Genomic DNA, 22,827 nt, shown 5'->3' on the forward strand with positions numbered 1-22,827 from the left:
GAATCTTTCTCAGGGCAGTGCTGTCCTTAGCCGGCCTGGTGGGGGGAGAACGCTGCTGGAGCGCCCATCTCCGGGAAGCTCATCCCTCCTCCCGGCGCTGCGGCAAACCCCGAGTCACCCTCCGGGGCGGCCCCGCCCCTTTAAGAGCGAGGCGGTGACGTCACCCTGCCCCCCTGAGCGCGGGCGGTGGGCGGGGCGCGCGGGGCCGTGCGCAGGCGCGGAGGGAGGGCCGGGCCGGGCCCGGCGTCGCCATGGGCTCCTGAGGCCTCCGCGCCCCCGCGCCGGTGCCGGCGCCGCCCGCGGGGCAGTGGGGCAGGGCTCGACCCGACCCCTCCTCGCCCCACCGGGCTGGGCCGCGCCCGCCCGCCCGCTGCAGGGTAAGACGTGGCGGGGGCAGGGTGGCCGCCGAGCCGAGCCGGGGCGCGGGGGCGGCTGCGGGCGGGCAGGAGGAGCCGCGCTGGTGAGGGGGTGGCTCGGTACGGCCCCCGCGAACTCGCTCGCATCGTCCCGGTGTGGACGCGATCTCCCTCCCGCCCCGATCCCTCCTCCCGCTCCCCGGCGTCGCCCCCGCGATCCCCGCCGTGCGCTCCCCCCAGCCCTCCGCCCGGTTCCCCCCGGCGTGTCCCCCCTTCGTCCCAGAGTCGCCCCCGCCGTTCCCCCTCCGCGCACGTTCCTCCCGCACGGTCTCCGTGCCGACAGACACGCGCGTCTCCCCACAAGCTCCCAGTGCAGCCCGCACAGCCTTCTCCGGATAGTACACCCCCGAGGGGATAGTCCACCTCCCCCGGTGCAGCCCACTCAGTTCCTTCTCCCGCCCGCCACATGTCCTTGCTTCAGCCCACCCTCCCACTCCCCCCGCACACACACGTACTGGCACAACTCCCGCGCTCCCCGGTGCTGTCACGCTCCTGGGTGGCATTGGGAGGATGTCACTGTCCTGGCGCTGGGTGGGCTGGGAGCACAGTAGACCACAGCAGGGTGGTGGGCAACAGGTTTGTGTTTGCTGTGCCTCCTGTGGTTCAGGCTGAACCGACTGACAGACACCGTATGCATGTGCTGGTGTGGTAGGTGTGTGTGAGCAGACTGTTGCTGTGCCTGTGTTCTCTTGCATCTCAGGTGAGTTACAATTGGTCTTGTTTGGATGCTCAGTTGCTCCATGAGGGCTAACTCAGCCTTGACAGCTGCAGTGTGTAGTGGAAGGAGGGCTTTGGAGGAACGTGTGCGTGACTGGGTTCTGATGAATTGTGGAAAGGGACTAGAGTGGTTTCAGGCACAGCTTTATGAAAGCTGCCTGGAGCACTGTGAAGCTGTCAAAAGTGGGAGGACAGGAGGAGTGGGAAATCTAGAGGAAATACTGAAGATGGTTCCTGCTTACAGAAAGTTTGAAACTGTTCTTGCCATGTAGGGAGCTTGAACAGGAATAATTATTGACGACATAAAGACAGGTTTCCCCAGAAAGAAGACTGTTTACCTCTGTCAAAGATAAAAATAGAAAGTATTGATCAATAATGGAGTGAAGGCTAATAGGATGAATAGAAATGTCTTTCTTATCCTGCGAGAAAAAGAAAACAATCGATGAAAACATAATAAAGCATACATCCCACTAACAAAGACTCGCCTCTTTTAATACAGCGGTTAACTGTGCCTTTAAACTTGTGTTGCTGGATGTTACCCTTGAGCTTAGCAGCCTCCTTTAAAGGGAACACAGATTTCTCTAGAAATGTTCATGTCATTCAGGTTTCTAGTACTAAAGGTTTGTATTTGTGTGGTACTGTTGAAAAAAGTAAACTCTCATGCTTTTAGGATGTTGGCTAAGTGCTAAACAATAGGGCTTTAGGGAGAGCTTTGGTATTCTCCAAAGGCCTACTTCAGGCTTTTTTGCACCATTGCCCCCAAGAAAATGGGCTTCAAATCTGCTCTGGTTTTTAGGAGCAGATTTTTAGGTCCTTGATACCATCATTGTTATGGTTGTGCTGTAAACCTTAAGTGGTATATATGCAGCAGGTGGGTACCTCTGCATCTGGAGCAGGAGTGATGTGGTCTTGCTGTAAAATGATCAGGAAAGCTTTACTACTGAAGTCAGTGCTTCTAACCAGCTCGGGGGTGTGGGCAGATGTTTTTCTTTGTATTCTGTGCAGGTTTCTACAATCAATTCAGAGTGCTGGACAGGTGGTGTTTTGGAAATGTGGGGCAAGGGGAAGAGCACCTCCCAGCCCCTCAGACAACTTTTGTACTTTTGCTTGTCTGTCTCCTTGGGATGTGTGGCAGTTAAAAGGGGAAAGTTCTTAGATATGCACAAGCTGGTCAGAATATGAAGTTCAGTGTGACTGGCTGGTTTGGCATAACAAAAACATTCTGAGCTGCCTAGTCTCTAACTATTTGACAGAATCCAGCTAGAAATCTGCGTTGTTCTCTGTTGGCTTGTTTGCCTGTTTGCTGGTAGCAGGCTGGGAGGTGAGCTTTTGCGGTTTACAGTTGTGGGATTAGGGTTCTTCTCGTGGATAAAGGAAGGGTGGGGTGGTTTCTTTTCCAGTTCAAATTAACTTTTAAAACAGTATCCCCCTCCCAAAAAAATAAAAAGGTAGTCCCTAAAACTAAAACATCTAATAATCATATTTTGATGTAGATGACAAACCTTTGATTTCCATGTGACCCTTCACTCCCTCTCCCCTCCTGTTTTTAGTTCATGTTTAATTGGCTTATGTTTGCTGTGATGGAGATAAACTCTTACCTGCTCCTTCTAGCAGAAGTGCCTGTTTCATTTTCCAGCAGCTCAAAGGATATTCTTTGAGCTCTTGCAGCTGTGGGTGGTGGGTGCAGTGAATTCCTCAGGAGATGTTTATTGTTTGGTCCTAGCCGCTTCAAGAGCCCAGTATTGTATTGTTCAGAGTACTGAAGTTTGAGGTGAAATACGAAGTTTCAAATCAGACTTGTTGATTCTGAAGAGCCACTTCTATGACTAGTTTTCTCAGTGTTTTCATCCTAAAATCGAGGAAACCAAGGAAAGCAGCAGTGAATGTGCAGGGTAGCTTGCCTACAAAATGACGAGGATAGTGCAGCCTCAGAGAGAAATTGCGCTTAACCTTTGTACAGTCGAGCTTTTCTAGTCCAGGACTGCTGCTGGCTCTCTGTGTAACAAAGCAGCTGTGTATTATTGAACGGCCAGGGCTGGGGGCAGAAGCTTTTTGCTGTTTTAGTGATTGTGATTGATTGTACTCGCCGAGGCCCTGGAAATTTAAGGTGCTGTAGAGAGCAGCATTGTGTTTGAGTTTTGAGCGCTGACTTGCCCAGCTGTTTGCTTGGAGCAGTGTGTGTGTTGTGTGCTGTTCTCGCTTCTTCCCAAACTCTTTGGGGTTTGCTTTCTTGTGGTGGAAGAGTGGTTTCCTGCCAAGACATTACACCCTACCAGAACACCTGAGACTCTGAAAGCGGTTTGACACTGATAAGATGGATTAAAAGACTTAGGTAAAATAACTGTAAAATATTGTTGTGAATGGACTGAAAACACCCTTATGGAAAGGGTTTTGATGGTGGGGGTTTTTTTATGGACTACTTTTGGAGAGAGCAGCTGGACATGCTCTCAGAGCAGCAATTCCCCAGGATGGTTTTGGAAGGGAAATTCTGCCAGCTAAAGCAGTGAGTTGCAGCCACCCTCAAGGAATCTCACCTCAGAGTCTCCCTTCTCTAGGGAGAGGCAGGGCACTGGAGTACTTGCTCATAGCCAGGTTCTGTCTAATCTAAAAGTCAGCTCAACCTCCATCGGGTTTTTGTGATTGTGTAAGTAACATGTCTGGAAAAGCAACAGAGCAAGCTGTCTCCAGGGAAAGTGCAGTGTGTAGGCAAGCTGTTCAGGAACTGTGCTGTATCTGTGTTTGACCAGGTCTTTATAGCCTCTGAGGGGCATAATTGACAGGAAACCTGAAAAGGGAAGTAACTGCCATGCTCTCCTTGCAGCATTAACCCCCAGAGTACCTGGATATTTGTCTCACCACTATTAAGTGTGTCTCTGCATTGAAAGGATGGGAATATTGCTATTATTATCTTATAGTCATAGTGCCTAGGAGTATGATGATGCTGAAAGGATCAGCCATTTGAGGATGTTGTATAATGGGGGGTGACCAAGAGCATAGAGAGATGGTGTCATGGCCTCAAATTTTTTGTGTCTAACTGGAAAGCGTTCCTCTCTGCCCAGGTATGGTGTACATGTGGCCCCTGATCAACTCTGTGGAAAAAAAATTAAAAAAGGTCCTTCTGATTCACAAAGAAAATGACTGCAACATGTTATGTAGTGCAGCAGTGAGGCTTCAAGAAGATGAGATGAAATAATACCTTAAAAGCTGACCTTGCCGAGCCAGTGTTCCCTCCCCAGGCTGCAGAACATGTCATGGATGCTATTGGAGACTGCTGAGCTGATTGCTGGGAGCCTGCAGCTGCCTGGTCATCTCCAGCACAGATACAGTCTAGGCAGCAGTAATGAGCATACCTGTGCCTCTGTCCAGGTTGCTTAAAATTAACCTGGACAAGTCAATCACCTGAAGAGGCAGATTGGAAGAGTGAATTTCTCTTCATGGCTCACCACACCTTGTCTCCTTGCCAGTTTTGCTAGGAAGAGCTGGTTAGTGGTGGGTGAAGCTATTTGCAGCTAATTGTCCCATGGGAGCTGGGAGTGACCTCACTCCTTCTCCAAACTCTCCTTACAGACTTCCTTCCCCCCTCCCAATGACTTTGTGATGGTGCTGATTTTATAAGAGTCATAAGATAGAAATTATTTATATAAATTCCCATTTAGGCAACTTCCTGCAATTGGGTAACTTAGTGTTTCAGTGTCTGGAAACATTGGGTTGAAGTTTCATCTTTTTTTTTAAGCGCACCCCCTCAGTTAGATGTGTGGAGTATTTCTTTCTGTATAGAGAAAATGCCTTGCTGTTGATGGCTTTTGGGATAGAGAGGGCAGATGTTGGAATCACCTCGAACTGTGTTTTAGTAGCTGTTGGCATCTGTCAGCTTCTAACAGTACCGGTGACTTCTCTGCAAAGCTCTGTGGTCAGCTTTGGTGCTGAGTCAGGAAAGGGGGAGCAGCTCCTAGCCACTCCTGTGCTGTAAGTAGCCTTTGGAAGACGATGCTGGGCAAGATTTTCCCCTCTGATGCTGCCTCTTCTTCCTGTGTTTTAGGCATCAAGGGTGAGAACGGTTTCCTCCTCCAGGCATTGCCTGTGAACTTCCAGAAGTAATCTTTCTGTAAGAGAAGTGCTGTGTCTGGGCTTATTCTTCAACTAGCAAAGCTGTAATGCTGATATATCTAGGACTTGGCATTTTTGTGTGGGGAGGAACTCTCCCATGAATCCAGGAATACAAAGGTTCCAATCCTGCTTTCAGAAGTTTGCCTCTGTAGGATTTTTATTTTTCTCGAGGGAGTAGTAGGACAGGAGAGAATGGAGGAGGTAATGTCAGACAGGAACCATGAGATTATGAGTCCATGATTTTTGGGAATTAAGAAGGATATACGTGCCTAATGGTCAGAGTTAAAAAAAAAAAAAAAAAGAAAAGCAACAACTCACAAACAAAAATAAGCCAACCAGTTGTTATTTTAGCAATAACAGAATGGATTCATAGTGAGTCGCCTTGGATGCTTTGTTGAGAATCACTGTTTTTACAACACTGCTGCATGTCTGCATCAGAGAATGATTGTTAGGGAAGTCAGATGTGCCACTGCCCTCAGTGCACTGCTGCACAGTTGCCTGGGCCTGTGATAAGATGTCTGGGTTCTTCCAGCGCATTTGCTTGGTACACTGAAGTATTGATCTAATCTGAAAGATTCTATATGTTATATTCTGTGTGGAAAGATATACTCCAGTATATTAAAAAAACTCCCTTTGTATGTGACTTCCACATGTTTAATACCTTTCCATGCTGCTGTAGAGTTTGACTTCTAATTCTTCTTAGAGTAACTGTATACCCTGTGGCAAATTCAAAACTGTTCTCTCCTCTGTCTTGGCATGCAGAGGTGGGGAACAATGAATGCAAGTGGTGGTGGAATAAGTTCCGGTTTGACTTTGTTCTTGAGAATGTTCTTGGAAAATGAAAAACCAACTTCCTCTGTCATGCTGGACACAACTGTTTACAACACGTCCTTTTCCTCGTTGTCTCTTTCCCCTCTGCCAGTTGCAGAATATCTTTGTAGGCTTACTGTGTTTCTCCCCTGGGAACAGGGGGCTTGACTAGTTTGTGTGGAGTGAGGCTGCTGGGAGTATGGGAAAGGGATGCAGTACACAGCCTAGGTGTGTTTGATCCTGTTCTCAAAGGAGCGGTTGGAAGGTTGGGGAACATGCCTTCTCCTCATCTCCCTCCCCTTTTCTCTCTTTTTCCTGTCCCTTTCCAAAAAAGGGACTGGATGTTGGATGTTGACCCATCACAATGTTGGTCAGTCCACAAAAAAAAAAAAGAGGAGGATGGGGAGAGGAGGGCTGTGCTAATACAGTGAGACAACAGAAATTAATAGAGCAGAAAAAAACTCTGGAAAGAAGAGTGCATGGCTCAGGGTAAAAGGGTTTTATTGTTGATTCTGGGTTTTTAAATGGGCACATGGGGAGGGGAAGCTGCTCTCTCTTCCGATGACTACAGCTTAGCAAAATGGGTGGGGGCTGTGTGAGCTGCAAGTGGAGAAGATTTTTGTGGTATTCTCAGATATTTATTTCCTCAAAATGAGAAAAGAAGTGGTGTGACCTTGTTGAAGGTTAGATTGTTTATGTGTAGGATGTGCTCTTATGTGCATCGGATCATCTCTTGAGTATGGCTTAGTGGGTGTCTACCTTGCCCTGGAGTTTGGTCTCCCTAGTGGACTGACTCCTCTACCTTCTGCTTCTGAGGCTAATGTTTCTGCTCGTGCTGATGCTACTGGTTTTATGTCCCAGTGACTCTTTTCTCTTGTTTCACTGACTGTACCGACAGCTGTGAAAATTGTGACTGGGACATCTATCTCTTCAGCGTTCAGACTGCTCGCTCCTCTGCAGAAATAACATTGACAAGAACTGCATTTGGATCGGAATTTGTTGTGCAGACAGAGCATGACATGAAGTGCAGTAACTGTAGATTCAATCACTTCATATGTTTGTAAGTCTTGCCTGTCTTCTGGCCGGGTGCAGCACTGCTCACGTGCGTTCGGAGTTACGTACGTGTGCCTTTGTATGAAGTGTGTGTTGTGGGGTGACTTTCACTGCCTCAACATTAAGGAAGCTTTGCCCAGCATGAGTAGTAAAATGTAAATGAGTTGTACTAGTTAAAATTGCATGCCAGGTCACATACTTAACTCAGATTGTTTGGGAAGCGCTACTGGAGAGCTTAAAAATGCACTGTTGGGACCTTTTCATGTCTCATAGCTAAGTAAACTAGATGCCACCCCAGAGAGCAAAAGCCATTTAAGAAGTAATAAATGTAAAAGCATTTGGTTTTTCTTGGATTGCTATCACTGACTTGAGCTGTGCCAGTGATTCTCTTACTGTGTAGAGTTATTTTGTCCTCTTCTCCTTTTCTACCTTTTGCCATATCAGTTGGTGATGCCATACCTTTGGGTGTTGAAAAGACCATAAATCAATTATCTATCAATTACAGAATTTATCATGTATGCCTAGCACAATGGAAAGAGTTGATCCCAGTTGGCAATTCTAGGCATTTTTATAATTAAAATAGTCTAAAATAAACCTCGAACCGTTTTGTCTTGTGTTTTTTTTATTCCTTGTGAGTCTAGGGCACATTCTGTAAAAACATTAAGCTCCTGCTTTCACTAATATAAAACTCTTGCTCGTATCCTAATAGATGCAGAAAGTTCGGACGTTGATTAAGCTACTGCATGGAATTTCTGTACTGGTCTTTTTGGATCCAGAATAAGGATAATTTAGTGGAGAAACTCTTGCAGGAATAAGGATAGTTTAATGGAGAAACTCTTGGAGGACTAAGAACTTAAGAGGGGAGTGGAAAATGGTTTTGTGGTATATCTTAACAGAAACAAAAGTCATCATGGTGGATATTTAAAGCTAGGGTAAGTGTGGAGTAGGTTTTAAGGAGGAACATTTTCTTCTCTCGTAGCTCTCCAGGAGAACCTTGCAGCCAGGCCGTGTGTGTTTTAGTGGATCGTGTCTTGTACAGCAGAAGGAGGCTTAGCTGTTAAGACTCTTTCATAGGATGGCTTTGTGTATCATTCTTTGCTCTCTCAGCAGTTTAGAAATTAAATACTTTCAGCCTTGGATGAGATGATCTATTTTAAAAACACAGATTGTGTTTGCAGATGGGACAGAATGGCTTCAGAGTCATGTTGTTTGGGGTTCTTTTGCTACCTGCACCACAGTAGGTCTTGCTCAGAGCAGCCAGCCACCTCCTGCTTTACTAGACTGTGGCTGAATATGTGTTCAGAAATACTCCACGGAACTGAAGGACCAAGCTGGAATCTTTCTTCCCTCCTCTTACACCACTTTTGTTGCGTCGGAAATGAGGTTTCCGTATTTATGTTTGTTTATGTAGAAATAGCTCCTCCTCAGTGGTAACATTTTCCATGCCTTTATGCAAGCCAGAAATGAAGTTTTTTGTTTTCACTTGTGCCACATCGTGTCTGTTTACTGTTCTGAGTTTATTTTCAGTGGAAGAAGCTGCCATGTTAATGTTGAAGACAGAAGGTCTCTATTTCTAAAAGATACAGGACTGGCAATCTGCTCCTGGTGGAGAATTAGTGCGCTGTTGTTCTCCTGTGGATGCAGGCCATGTGGACACATCCCTGCTAGCTTTATGTCGGTTTGCTGTCTCTAACAGAATCGGTCCCCATGCAGTTTAGAGCCTCTTCTCTATCAAGAATCCTAATAACAGTGTTTTTCATCTCTAGGTTTTTATCAGGATAGTTATCTTGATAGAAATAGCACATGCTTTGTTTTGTTTTCTTTTCCCCTTTTTGCATTGAGAGCAGCCCCTAATACTCCTAAAGTGCTTTCAGAAGATCTGTTAGATAAGTTTAAGCTGGTACAGAGGTTGGTGTTTAAGCTAATGCCCTGGCAGTACAAGGTCCTATCTTGCTCTAATGTGCATAACTTGTAATGACTTCTGGGCAGGAACAGGTAACAGCTTGTAGGGGATGGGAGCCTTCCACATTCGAGGTTTTTGGGTATAGACCTCACACAGACCTAGGCACTGCCTGAAGCTCATGTAACCCACGTAGAAGAATCGTACAGCTCTGATCCAAGTTTCCTGTGGCCATCCTGAAATACACCTAAGCCTGCGTCTGAAAGCCCTGGGAGTGCCTAGATGTACTTTTATGTGTGCATGTTTCCAAAAGTTTGTCACTTTTCCTGGCGCTCTGTTCTCCTGGTCCTGTTATATTTCAGGTTACCTCCGGGGGGAGCAAGGTAGTCAGTTGGAGGTGGGGAAAGCTCCAAGAGTGAAACTTAGAAGTGTTGAAATATTTTCCTTTGATATATTTAAGAGTGTTCTCCCGAAAGGGAGAATAAGTGTGCAAGTAACTTTATTCTCCCTTGAACTGGAAGCAATGAGGTAGAGATGAAAGAGTGGGCAGAGAAGACAGGATATGGCAGAAGAGTAAGGAACTCTCCAAAATCTATTATGCATTAGATTGGTTTGTGTTGCATTGGTAATTCATGTTTCTAAATGCCCCTGATTTGACATATGGTAATGTCAAGCGCCTTCCTCATGGTTTAGTACCTTGCAGTGCTGGGAACTGTATGGGGCAGAGAACAAAAAGGCAGTTGTCCCAGGGAGCTTAAAATGCGCAAGAAACAACAGAGGAATACAGCCAGCTGGGAGGAGCACTGGAAAGAGATCACAGCCAGGGGCCTGACTGATGTCAGGTCATTGCACAACTGGAGTAGCAAAGTGGAAGAGTGGAGAAGATGGAGGTGAATAGGGAATAGCTTTGTGGCTGTTGGGAAGTATCTTTTTACCCAGGTGTGAGAGGAAGCAGGGAAGTATATTGTGGCACTGACTTGGGCTGTGATGGAGGTAGGTGTCCAAGAAACAAGTGCCAAAACACGTTCACAGTGTCAGGTAAGAGGGAAGCTGTTTATGCCAAGGTGCTTGATCTGTAGCTTGTCAAGGCAGCATGTTTGCTGTGATGTCCTCGCAGGCACCGCCTCTATTGGAAACCTGTTCTAATGGTTTGCTAGACTTGTGTCCTGTTGCACAGGGGAAGAGGCCTCTCAGAAGAAAGGCCTGTTAAGTGAGTTAACAGCCCATCCTCCTGATGTTCTTTTTAACAAAGCAAAAGAGGAGCTCAAAGGCTGAGCTAGTGGTAGTGAATGAGCTGAAATCCACTCACCTGGTTAAGGCTCTAATCGTCTGTGCTGTTAGCTGTTTTTCTTAAGTATAGACCAGATTTGCTCTCACAGCTTCAGCTTCTTGCGTACGGTAGTCTTTTGTAACAGCTTTGTGCACTGCTTATACCTGTCACTGTAGCTATGATGTGTGGGACTTGAGAAGATTAGAAGGGATAATTTGGAAGGTGTATGTTAATTTTGCAGATTTGGGAGTACAGTATTCCATCGTGTTTCACTAGCAAGGAGAATGAACTGCCAACTGATGCACAAAACCAATAAAACGTATCAAGTGAATAAAAAGGTGTCCTCAGGGGCAACCCTGAGGGGCAGGGGGGGTGAGGTGAATTGGGTTTTGGCGTAGGAGGAGTGTAACTCTAGTTTGTAAGAAAGTTTGTATGTTTTCTTTCAGAACACAGTGCTGGAAAGAGTTATTAATTTCAATGACTGTGTCAGTTAAAGGGGGTTAGATTAAGAATGATAGACGATCATGTAATTAATGGTGGTTGATGTATAATCACAAGGGGGCAGTGTTAAGGTTACATACACAACTTGAACTTATAAGTGACCCTGCTTCTGAATACATAACCCTTGTCATGTCAAAATGCTTGTTGATCACTTTTTGCTATTTCCCCTTCTTTTAAAATGAGTGCAGAGACACAGAAGAATTCCCTTTCAGATCTTCACTTCTGTTGATCTTACTGACGCTGCATTTGGCTCTATGCTATTGATGTGGTTTGATTAGCTGGAGTGTGGATGTCCAGGTCCTGTTCCTCCTGCCACTTGTGGTCTGATGTACAGATCCTCTCCCCCATGAACTTTAGGAAGGGCTTAGCAGCTTCCCCTCTTGCATATCTCCCAAAGTGCACTAGGATGTGCAAGGTTGCAGCTGGCTGGACTTAATTTAGACCTAGGTTAACCACAGATGCATCTGCTCTGATTTCATTCTAGATGTGCCCTTTATGAGCTTAGTGGAAGCACTCTCTCAGCACTGTGAGTGTTCAGTTGCTATCTTGTGACATCCTCATCCGGCCTTCATCTCTCCAAATGTTTAGATATAGTATAGGTAATGAAGTGTGCGTGTGTGTGTATGTATGTTTTGAAGCTCAAAACTGAACAGTTGTATTTCCTGTACTGATCAGGACTGGAAAGGAGTTGCCCTGCTGTACGTGTGGTTATGGAAAGTTGTAACTCAGAGCAGTGCTATTTTGGAAAAACAACTGGAAAGAACGAAGAAAAGCCAAGTTTGACAATTAGTTTGTAAATTAAACTACAGCAGTTGTGCAGGTCCATGTATAGTAAGATAATATCTGCTTTTAAAAGTCTGGGTATTTCCCTGGATTTTTCTCTTTCCCCTGTGGAAGAAAACAGAAATGAGGTAGACTGTGGCACAAGTAACATCAGAGTGCTGCACACTATTAATGCAAGTGTGTATTTTGTAAAAGCCTGTGCTGGAGGGGCCATTTGCACACCTTAGTGTGCATGTGGAAAGGACTTGCTACTGGCCCTCTGCTTTTACTGGGTACCTGTTCCCCAGTTTGTGCTGTGGCTTCAGGTGAAGCAGAGCTGGGGCAGTTCATCTGCAAGTGTATCTCTTGTTTGTGCTGTGTAATGACCTGTCAGTAAATGACAGATGTGTCCTTCCCTGCTGCAGCTGCAAACTGTGGTGATGGATTGTTGGCCTTTCTAAAGCCCTTTCCATCTACTGATCATAAAGGCCTGTGTAAGAGCTGTGTCTTGTGCTTTTACTGAAAGGGCATTCCAAAAAGTATTAGGAGGTTATCAGAAGGAGGCAACATTATGCTGTTCCCCTTGATAGGCACGTCTCTACTGCAATCACATCAGAAGCAGCTCTTCTAATGGGTAGAACCAATGGCTGCCTGCTTGTGATCTTGGTTTAAGTGGATTATCGTCCTGCAATCCAGAGGTCACACTAGAGCCTGCTTACAACCAAATTGAAAATAATAGCTACTTTAGATCTTAGACCTTCAAGAATTTGTTCCATTGAAAGAAGATAGCTTTTTATCCAGGAAATGGCCAAGGGTCATGCTGCTTTGAGATCTTGCATGTTCTGGGTGTTTTCATGGGTCAACTGGCTTTTAAAAGCCAATCAGGTTAAATTCACATTGTGCAGAAAATAATACTAAGTTAGTAGAATTACTAACAGGCTGGCTAAGTGTACCATGCCATACAATGTTTGGTAGAAGCATGACTTCCATGCTCTCAAAGTCAGGAAAGCTTTCAGTACATATCCTTCCAATGAGGGTGCTTTGCACTGAGTGTGTTTTTCAACATGGCAGTAGGAGAGGGAGGATTGCTTGCTGAAGGAATAAGGATACTCTTCCCCTCACCCCCCTTGCTGCATAGTGACACTGTGGCACATGTTGTTGCCTGTTGCTGCTTGGCAGGCTAACCATAACACTAAGACACAGCAGAATAGCCCATACTTTTATGGAAAGCAGAGCTGTTAACTTAGTTGTGCCTGTCATCTTCCAGTATGGATGATTTAGATACCTCCTTCTGATCTTTTTATAAGGGCATGCAGTGATAGGACAAGGGGGAATGGTTTTAAACTGAAAGAGAGTAAGTTAAATTAGATATTAGGAAGAAATTCTTTACTGTGAGGGTGGTGAGGCACTGGAACAGGTTGCCCAGAGAAGTTGTGGATGCCCCATCCCTGGAAGTATTCAAGGCCAGGTTGGATGGGGCTCTGAGCAACCTGGTCGAGTGGAAGGTGTCCCTGACTATGGCAGGGGGGGTGGAATGAGATGATCTTTAAGGTCTCTTCCAACCCAAACCATTTTATGATTCTATGATCTCAGGTAAATGCTATATTCATCTTGTGCTGAAATTATTGCAGTAGGGAGGTGACAATAGCGGTGGCAGTGTTTCAGGATGTCAGGGAGGATATGAAAGGTTCCTGAACACCACATGATTTGTTGTGTCACGAGGGGTGGCACTGGCAGACTTATCTAGGTCCTGTTCCTAAAACATGTGAGCAGCCTGGTGAAAGGCATGTGAGAGATGCAAAGCACTGTTACTGTTATGCTCCTGACTCTTTTCAGCTGGGTTCAATTGCTTTTTGGTCCTCTTCCTTGGCAGGTCTTGGCTTGTGGGCAGCTCTTCAGCAATCCCATCTGGAACCTCACACCAAAAGGCACCATGATAATGATGACTGATGTCACTGCAGCCCCCAGATTGGGGTCAACTGCCACCACTTCAGCTGTGGCTCCTAACTTCTCCCGGATGCCGGAGGATGGCAGCCCCACGGCTGTGGAGCAGCCAATATTCCTCATGACCCCTGCTGCTCAGGCTATCTCAGGTTTCTTTGTATGGACAGCTTTGCTCATCACCTGCCATCAGGTAAAACCCCGTCACTCGTACTTCTCATCCTTTCCTTTTCCCCACATGGAGGAACAGACCATTTCCACAGTATGAATGGAGAAGAAGCACACTCTGTAAAACATTTGGCCGCCTCTTGAATGTTTGCAGTAAGGTGTGTTATCTCAGGCCATCCTTTCACAGGTCTTGTATCTGAATCCAGCCATTTTGTTATTGTGTCAGCTGTTGGCTAAAAGATTGTAGTCACCTGTTGTTTGACATTCTTCCTTTGATCTCCTGTGCCAGTGGATTCCAAAGGCTGAACTCCTCCACTGCGGAAAGGAGTAGCAGGAAATGTTTTATTTTGATTTTTCTCTTCTCCCCGCTTTCTGGGCCAGTTGTCCTGGGAGCCAGAACAAGTCAAACCCTGCATCCTGTTCTGTACCTCCCTTTCATGCAGTTGTCATGTGAACTAAAAACCACAGTAGGGAAACACGAGCCCTGTTATTTATCAACCTGTGTTTTGTACCTGTTGGATCATAGATTCCAGAGTGATGACTAGAATCTAGAAAACTACAGCCTATTGATGGAGTACAGGGGCTAGTGAAGTTAAAACATGGATTAGTCACAGATGAATAAGAGTAACACCTGCAGTTTCACCAGCTTGAGTAACAATTGCAAGTGCCATGGATCCTGCTGTCAAATTGATTGCCTGCTGAAGGTAGGAAGAAATTTTCCTCCGCAGTATAGCATTGCACAGTTAGGCATTAATGTCCTTCTCCAAAGAAACTGATGGAGGTCAGTGCCACAGAGACACTGTTGATTGAAATGTGCTGTTGTCCTCTCACACGGCAGCAGCTCCTATGCTCTCGTAGGCGCATGGATCACAGGGCTCTTTTGACATCCCAAGGGCAAAGCTTAGAGTCATCTGAACTCCGGTATCAGCTGTCCCTGTGCTGGGTGAGATGTGTCACTGGGATTGTCAAAGGGCAAAAATATCCCTAAGGTTTGTTAGTTTATTTTCAACCTGTTCTCCCCAGGAAATGAGGTTTTTGTGAGCTCCTCATGAGTTAGGGAGAGGAAACAGAAGTATTTTTGAGCCCTTCAGTCGATTTTGACCAGATCTGGCCAAGAGGCAGGGAGGGATAAGCAACAGACTGCTGGGGAGAGAGAGACAAGCCCCTCTCCCTTATGAGGGAAAGGTGAGATCATCAGCGTATGTTTTGTTAGATCCTGCAGAATCCTCACAACATCCCCAAATGCAGGGTGAAGCTTCAAACAAACACTTGTGCCTCTTTAGGCAGCAGAATCAGTCAGTCATGAGGCACGTATGTAATAAACTAGCTGTTACTAATTCCAGGAGTTGGGGCAGCAGCTCGATGAGAATTGCCATTCAGAGGCTTTGCCTCTGCTGACTCCATGGTCAACAGAGCGTACCCACAACTTACACTGAAGCTCTGGCTGTGTTATTAGGCCATTGCAGGAGCTGTACTTATCTTCAGGGTGTGGTTGTGGTCAATGCCTTTTTCAGGAGGTGGGTATTCTGTGAAAAAGCATCTTAGGTGTGGGATTTAATCATGGCTAACAAACTGTGAGGGGTGGGAGCAAGTAAGGTGGGGACGCTGTGCTCCCCCAGCCCGTGACTTAGGGGGATTGGCATGTGTGCAAACAGTCAGACAAAACAAACGCTGTGGCTCTGTGGTTCCTTTGAGCACGTTGCATGACCTCAGTGCTCCCTTGATGGCTGTCAGTTTGTGGCTGTGCTGTCACCAATGTGCAGAATGACACTTTTTGAGCATATAGGCTGTGGCTTATCAGCTTTTTGGCTGTGCTCTGAAGGGCTCTCTTAGGTTGTTTCAGGTGAAAGCATCCAAAACTGCTTTCAGAGAGTGAGTGTGTTCACAAAGAGCATGTGCTTAAGCGCATACACCTTCCCTCTTCAGAGAAAAGCGGCCTGCAGTGGTGTGAATCTTAGGTACTTAAAAGAGGATAGCAGGAAGGTAGGACTGATAACTGGAAAAAAGATGTGAACAAAAGAATGTGGGCAAGGTAATGTAACAGTAAATTAATTCCCTATAAGAAACTAGGTTAGAAATGCCTCCATTTCCTTTTCCTTCTCCTTCCCCCTCTCTGCAAACCAAGGGTTGCTATATCAGTGTCATATGATAACAGTGATTTATTTTTTCTTGTATGTTCATCACCTTGAGGCTGCTGGAGGCAATCAAGAGGTGATTTACTGCATTTGTTTTTCCTGGTCCAATTGACTCTCCAGTTCTACTTTCCCTCTCTACTCCATATTCCGCTGATCCTGGTCTCCCCTCTCCGTCCTCTCAGATCTACATGCATCTTCGCTGCTATAGCTGCCCAAACGAACAGCGCTACATCGTTCGGATCCTCTTCATTGTGCCCATTTATGCCTTTGACTCATGGCTCAGTCTCCTGTTCTTCACCAATGACCAGTACTATGTTTACTTTGGCACAGTGCGAGACTGCTATGAAGGTAAGGAGGGGTCAGACAGAGGTGGGAAGTCTCTGCCCTGAGAGAACTTTGTTGCTGGTTGAGAACATGGAGAAAGCATCACTGTCACCTACTGAAGCAAAGTTTTGTGGTGTGCCTAACTGGATGACCATGGCTTGCTTAGTGACTGAAAATCATAGAATCAAAGGATGGTTTGGGTCAGGAAGGACCTGTAAAGATAATCTAGTGCAGCACCCCTGCCATGGGCTGGGACAGCTTTGCTCAAAGCCCCGTCCACCCTGACCCTCTTCCTCATTGGCCTCTGAGCAGGACAGGATGTGTTGAAGCTTCCCTTTACAGTGTTCTGTAAAGACCAAGTTTATGGTTTTCTTGGGTCCTTTGTTTCAGGAAGGTCTAAAGCCAAAGAATCTGATCGTATCTGGGTGTTAGAAAGCGAGGTGTTGCTTAGCTCCTGGCTGTTCTGACAGCACCTACTCAGCAGCCAAACACTTGCTTTGTCCTGTTTTACTGGTGCGGTGTGTTAGCAATGTATTCTTCTGGTCCCATCCTGTGGCCACTTGTGTGCTTGCACAGGGTAGCGCAGCTGCCACATGCTGAGGCTGGTCAGGTGTAGTGCTTCGGGGTCCTGCAGGAGAGAGGATACCATGTTCAGGATGAGTTACCAATGGCTTGGTTTTGGTTATCTGCTGCAGATAACATAATACCACTAATGCTGTATGTGAGGGAAGCGGTTACTCTCCAGTAAATGCTACCTTAACTTCCCTCCTGATCTTATCCTGAAAGAAGCCTCTACCCACCCGGCAGGAGAGACTGCACTCAAGCAGTGTATTTTTGAGGACAATTTATCACCATCCCCTCATTAAATCATAACTCATTGGTACAGTTATTTTGGTGAGATCTGCATTGCAGAGAGGTGCCCCTGGCCATGTGATCAAGTTAATCAGCTGAAGGGACCAGCAGGCCCTCCTCACATCCACAACAACGCTCTGAGATGCAGCAGCAGATGGCAAACGTGCACACGTGATGCAGAAGGCATCTTTGTTTGGGCCTGGTTTTATAGTTTCCCTGCCCTGTGCGTGTGTAGGTCTAGCAGGAAGCCTGCTGCTCTGGGAAACTCCTCTCCTAGCAACAGCCAGTGTCCCTCTGCCTTGCTTGCTCAGGGAGTTTGCAAACATTTGAGCATCTGCTCAGGAGGCAGCCTGTGCGCCAGAGTTCACCTCGGCGCATTGGCCTGTGTGAAAACTACAGGTGGAGGTGAAAGCACCTTTGGAAAGCAGGTTCTGTCCTTCACTTTTTCTGGGGATCACTTCAAAACAGCCTTTTTGTTCTGTTCCCTCCCTTGACATCCACCGTATCCTTTCTTTTACTGAGAAGGTTTTAGGTTGTGAGGTGGGGAGGAGCTCTATTAGGGAATGGGGGCAGAAGACTCTACTAATAAATTTTGAAAGCTGTCTTGAGCCATATGTAGACTACATTTCATAGTGTTTTGGTGTTGCTCTTTCCTGTGACTGTTTCTGTACAAACCTGAGTGTCAGTAACACTGACACAAGTAGATTTTTTTTCTTTTACGTCGATATCATAAGTATCATCTAATGACTGTGGATCAGGAATGGGAGAAGTGTTCTTTTGCTGATGTGATGAGTTTTGATCGCTAGCACTTACTTCTTTTGGGGAGGGACAGGCAGATATTTCTCCCTCCCTTTTATTCCTTTTGTTTTGTTTTGTCTTCTTCCTCTGATGTCATCTCTTCCCTAGTGCTTGTGGAATGGCCTGGTATTGTAATGACCACATCAGAGGGCAGGGGTCACTGGAGGACAATAGGAAAAGCTCAGCTTTTCTTCCTCTGGGTACTGGGAGCTGTCAACTAAGTTACAGGAAAATTGAAGGCAAAAGGGGTTACCACAGTTATTTAAATGAGTTTTCCATGGTTGGTGTTTTGTCTCCTAATTAAGGCTTTGGTAAAGTAGTTACTGTGTGAACTTTGTTCAATAATAACGATTACAGGTGGAGTAACAGTATACCAATTACATACGTAGAAGCAGGTATACCATTTGCTTTTAGGTGCCATAGCATTCTTGGCAGCTAGACACATCTACAAGCCATAAATACAATGTTTTGAGACAATGAGAATTTTGGGAAGTGTTGAGTACCTCTTTGCCAGGGCATAGTTTGGATGCTTGTAGAAGAATTAGAGTTGATGTCTGACTTCAGAAGTTCATCTATGTGGAAAAATTGACCTCCGGTCTAATAACCGGCTGCTTGAGGAGATCAGCGTCTCTGTGCTGTATGTTATTAGGCTTCTGTTCTTATTTCAGAGTTCCTCGAGACTTCTGTTTCTATCCCAAATTGTTTGAGGCAAAAAGCAGGATTTGGGTGTTGTCATTCCAGGGAATGTCCGAGTACAGATGACCATAGAAAACAATGTTGAAAGAAAGGTCATCTGGTCTGTCCTTTTGCCCCAGAGCTGTATGTAACACACTCAGTAGTACAGTCCTTGCCCTAAGAAATCTCACAACTTTGAGGGTCCATCAGCGATTTTAACAAGTCAAGAGAGTGTCAGACAGGGCACGTGCAGGCTTACTCCATGCATTAAAGTGGGTTTGGATCCCATGAAAAGGAAATACATCTGTAGTTGTGGAGAACTGAAATGGGACAAACTATTAATGGTCAGTTCAAGAAGGCTGTTCGCTGTCAAGAAGGCATGTTGCTGGGGAAGGCAAAGTGGGCCAAGGAGAAGTTTATTCAGTAGACAAGAAATTTCATCATTCTGAGGAAATGAAGCACAGTCTGTTTTTCAAAAATCTCCACTAAACATGAAAACAGCATTTCACTAAAACCCCTCTGTTTCTCCAGCTTTTATATCTGTAGTCTGGTTACCTGACAGAGAGAAATTGTGTTCATCAGCTAGAAGGTTAAATACAGGAGATAACATATATCTGATCCATTAACCATATCTCTCCCAGATTATTTAGTACCAGCGTAATGTCCTAGAATAATGCACAGGAACCCTGTAAAGAATGGCATCTTACAGATGCCAAGTAATACAGAGACTGACCACAGTTTTAAATGGTTCTGTGACCCTTTTGGCATGAGTCATGGAACTGGTGTGGGACCATGGTCAGGCTCCAGTTCAGATAGTCTTGTGAGTGCTGAGGTAGAATGATAAATGCAGTGAAAATAATCTGGAGTGCTTTGAAGGGGAAGGTGCTGCATAAGCAGTCCCTGCTAATGTTTGGTCTGTTGCCTGTACTCTTGGTCCTTGCACCTGTTTTGAAGTTGGTTGTCATTTTACTCTGATTGATGTCTTTGCAGCCTTTGTAATATACAACTTTCTCAGCCTATGCTATGAGTACTTGGGAGGGGAGAGCTCCATCATGTCTGAGATCAGAGGGAAACCAATTGAGTGAGTATTTATTGTGCTTACAGCATGACGCTATCCTCCTTCTGAGCCCATCCACTTTTCCTCTTATCCCTGCCCTGAAAAACTGTGTCATGTGGCAAATGTCTGCTGAGACTGGACAGTGTGGATGGTGATGATTTACCAATACCCTGGTCTGAGACAGATCAGGGTGATCACATCCTCTTAGGCAAGCTGGACTGATACACAGCTTTTCTGGACACCTGCCTACTCATTTGTTTATTTTTTTATTTCCTTCTCCTTTAAATCTTTTCTATCTTTAGTTGATTGTGCTTCCTTTGGGATCTGTATTTCTCCCTATGCTACTCGGTTAAAGGAAAAATATCATTGGAGTGTATAGTCAGGATGTTGTTTTAGACATTTCTCTGAAAGAGAGTATGGCTGTAACTTTAATTATGGTTGGAGGAAGCACCAGTCCTGCAACTTTGCTACAGAGAGATAGATAAAGAGGGTAGGAGTCTTGCACTCCAGCCCAGATCTTGCTTGTGAACCCTGTCATCTTGTGTTGGCTCTTTCAGGTCCAGCTGTGTGTATGGAACTTGCTGCCTGTGGGGAAAGACCTATTCTATTGGATTCCTGAGGTTCTGCAAACAGGTATGGGCTGGAGAGACTGTGCCATCCTGCAGAAATGAATGAAGTGTGTGTGGGTGGCAATGGTGCCTTTTGCTGCTGAACTTCTGAGATGAGCACTCCTTTGAGGGGGATTATAATAGCATTTTGAGAGGCCTGCAGACTGCTGAGAAGAGGAGTTTCAGGGCTTTTTTGTTTTGAATGATTTTAATGTTTTCTACTCAACCCTGCATCAGGACAGCCTTAGCAAAAGATGCAAGTTATCTCCTGGAACTGATGTTAACCCTGAGAAGAAACATTTCCCTTTCTGGATTGCAGAGATCCCAACTTTAAGAAACTGATGTCTGTGTTGTGTCGCAGACACCTCAGTTGTGTAACAGCCTCCTGAATTCCCAGAGCTGCTGTTGTGGTTTGGAGTTGAGGAGGGGGTGGAGGTTAAGCATGACACATTGCTTTGTAGGAGGAACTGAGTATTGCTCATCATGTGTGTCTGTCTGTGCTGAACTGGGTACGTCGAGTGGGAGGGCGGGAGCGAGGGAGATCTAAACCTCGATACAGCCCTTGTCTGCTCATCCCAGGTCAGTCACCTCTGGCTGTCACCAAACAGCAGGTGAATGTCAAGTCTTTGCTCACTTGCTGAAATGAACGCACAGGGTTTCTTTGGAGACAGCGTGAAGCAGGTCTGGTTCTTTGAAGAGGCTTAGGTCATTTTAATTCCAGTCACTGGGTCTAGATCTTTGCCCTGTCTTTTCCTGTACATCATGACCTGTCTTCTGTGTTTTAGCAATATGCAGAAATATCAAAGGTAAAATGCCATCTCAGTAATATCCAGTGCAGCACAAGTGACCATTTCCAAAGGATGACATCTTTTGCTTTTCTGTTCTGTTTGTCCCTGCCCCATATTTTGTCCTTACGGCTTTCCTGGATTTTTCCCCTGGTACTTTATTTTCTACTCTGGGCCCATTATGCTGCTTCACCTGTTTCTCTTGGGTTTCATTTGGACACCCTGTGGTTGATTCACTGCATTATCTATTCTTTGTGCTTCTAATATTAACTTTTACCTTTCAAAGATGTCATAAGCAAATGTAACACCCATGAAAGGTGAATGAGTACTGGAGAAATAATTTCCCTTAGACCTCTTGTTTCTCATGTCCCACAGCCTCTGGCAATTATCGCCACATGGGTTTGGTGATGGCCGTGTTTGGAAAGTTTGTTCATCACAGTGAAGACTAGAAGCATTCTTTGGGGAGGGGGAGGTGTGTTTTTTCTGCTGGCCTCCACAAATCCTAGCTCATTTGGTAACTCTGGCTAAGGTGGATAATTTGCTTTTCCCTTGCTGCTATCTATCAGCATTTCTTCTAGTCAGGCCTGCCCTTTGCTAACTGCTAAGACTGCTGTGGAGACTGTGAGGGAGATGTCTTGCAAATGGATGTTTAAATACTTCTGTCCTTTTTGGCTTGGTGAGAAATTGTTGATGCCAAGACTCACTTTCTGGTACTTCTAGACTTTCAGGGTTGCCAAGGAAGACCCCTCAAGGCAAATTCGTGGGAAAGCTGGTGCAAAAGAGCAACAGAGCACGTGTCAGTGCTGATCTAGGCAGTATCCATCGTCATGATGATCAGGGGGAGGAATGTGCTGGAAGGAACACCTTGCCCTTTTTACCCTTGTTGTCAGCATCTCCAGCACTTCTGTTGCCTCCCACCCCACCTGCCCATTTTCTGCTCTTTCCAGCCCCTTTCATCCTGAAGGAATCTGTACTATAACCATTCCTTCTTTCCATCTTTACCTCCACTAAAAGCTTTTCTCAAGCAGGTGCCTGGTTTGGGTCAGCGAGTCTGCCTGTGTTGCCTGTGGCCCTCCAGCAGTGTGGTGGCTGCAGCGTAAAATCCAAACAGCTTGTTTCCTTTAGGATGTCTTAATTAAGATTCTTTACTGGGCCTGTGTCTGATGACCCTCACACATGGGTCACACACCATCCATGTGCTTCCCATATGCTGTAGCATCTTCTAGGGAAGCAACTAAAAATAGTACGTGGTGGTTTGGATTGCAGGGAAATGGTTAAAACATCCCAGATCGGAAGAAGGGGAAGCTCAGAGGATGGTGTTGTTTACCAATTAGCTTGACCTTTTCCAGTTCACGTATTTACAGTGACTCACTAACTGGCATGTGCTGGGGTTTTTAATCTCCTTGAAGTCTTATGACCACTAACAAATTGCATCGTATCCAAAGCAATTATTACTGTTTGGTTTTGCCTTCTTTCTTTACATAGCCCTCCCCACATGGGCACAGGTCAGCACCTGCCAAGGCTCTTCCAGCCTCCTTCAGGGAGACATGGATCGTGTCTTTTCAGGGAAACATTTTTAGGGTCAGAAACCTTCACTCTCTTAGGACTTTGAAGTTCAGCATCTCCACAAAGTTGAAGAATGGGGTGGCTTTCAGAGAACATTTGTTCCAATAGGAGCAGTGGTTTATACTGGCAGAATGGATAGAGTTGATCCCAAGTGCCACAGAATCTTTGGGGAGATTCAGTAAAGATCACATGGATGACAGCAGAACAGGTCTTAACTTCTGTCTGTCAACGCACATCTCTGTGTATACAAAACACCTTAATATCGTGGCAGCTGTCAAAAGTTCCTCCTCAGAGAACTAAGTTCCCCTCCGATTCAGGGGACATTCTTGCCTAACTATGACAACTATGGATTGGAGTTTGCTTTCCTTCCCCAGTATGCCTC

General features: G+C 45.7%; 1 protein-coding gene across 2 annotated transcripts in view; it reads left to right on the plus strand.

Annotated features, from left to right (window-relative positions):
- The first annotated feature begins 225 nt into the window (after positions 1-225).
- Positions 226-22,827, plus strand: part of TMEM184B (transmembrane protein 184B) — a 30,937-nt gene continuing 8,335 nt past the window's right edge. Inside the window, exons 1-5 of one of the 2 annotated variants that reach the window (XM_017823432.1) lie at positions 226-377; positions 13,410-13,670; positions 15,963-16,128; positions 19,420-19,510; positions 20,044-20,119. In XM_017823432.1, coding sequence (XP_017678921.1) covers positions 13,470-13,670; positions 15,963-16,128; positions 19,420-19,510; positions 20,044-20,119 — 534 coding nt within the window. In that variant the 5' untranslated portion in view covers positions 226-377; positions 13,410-13,469. The remainder of the gene's footprint in view (positions 378-13,409; positions 13,671-15,962; positions 16,129-19,419; positions 19,511-20,043; positions 20,120-22,827) is intronic. The other variant, XM_017823430.1, reaches the window with a different exon arrangement.

The sequence above is a fragment of the Lepidothrix coronata genome, unplaced genomic scaffold, assembly GCF_001604755.1.
Source record: "Lepidothrix coronata isolate B3197 unplaced genomic scaffold, Lepidothrix_coronata-1.0 Scaffold102, whole genome shotgun sequence".
Lineage (NCBI taxonomy): Eukaryota > Metazoa > Chordata > Aves > Passeriformes > Pipridae > Lepidothrix > Lepidothrix coronata.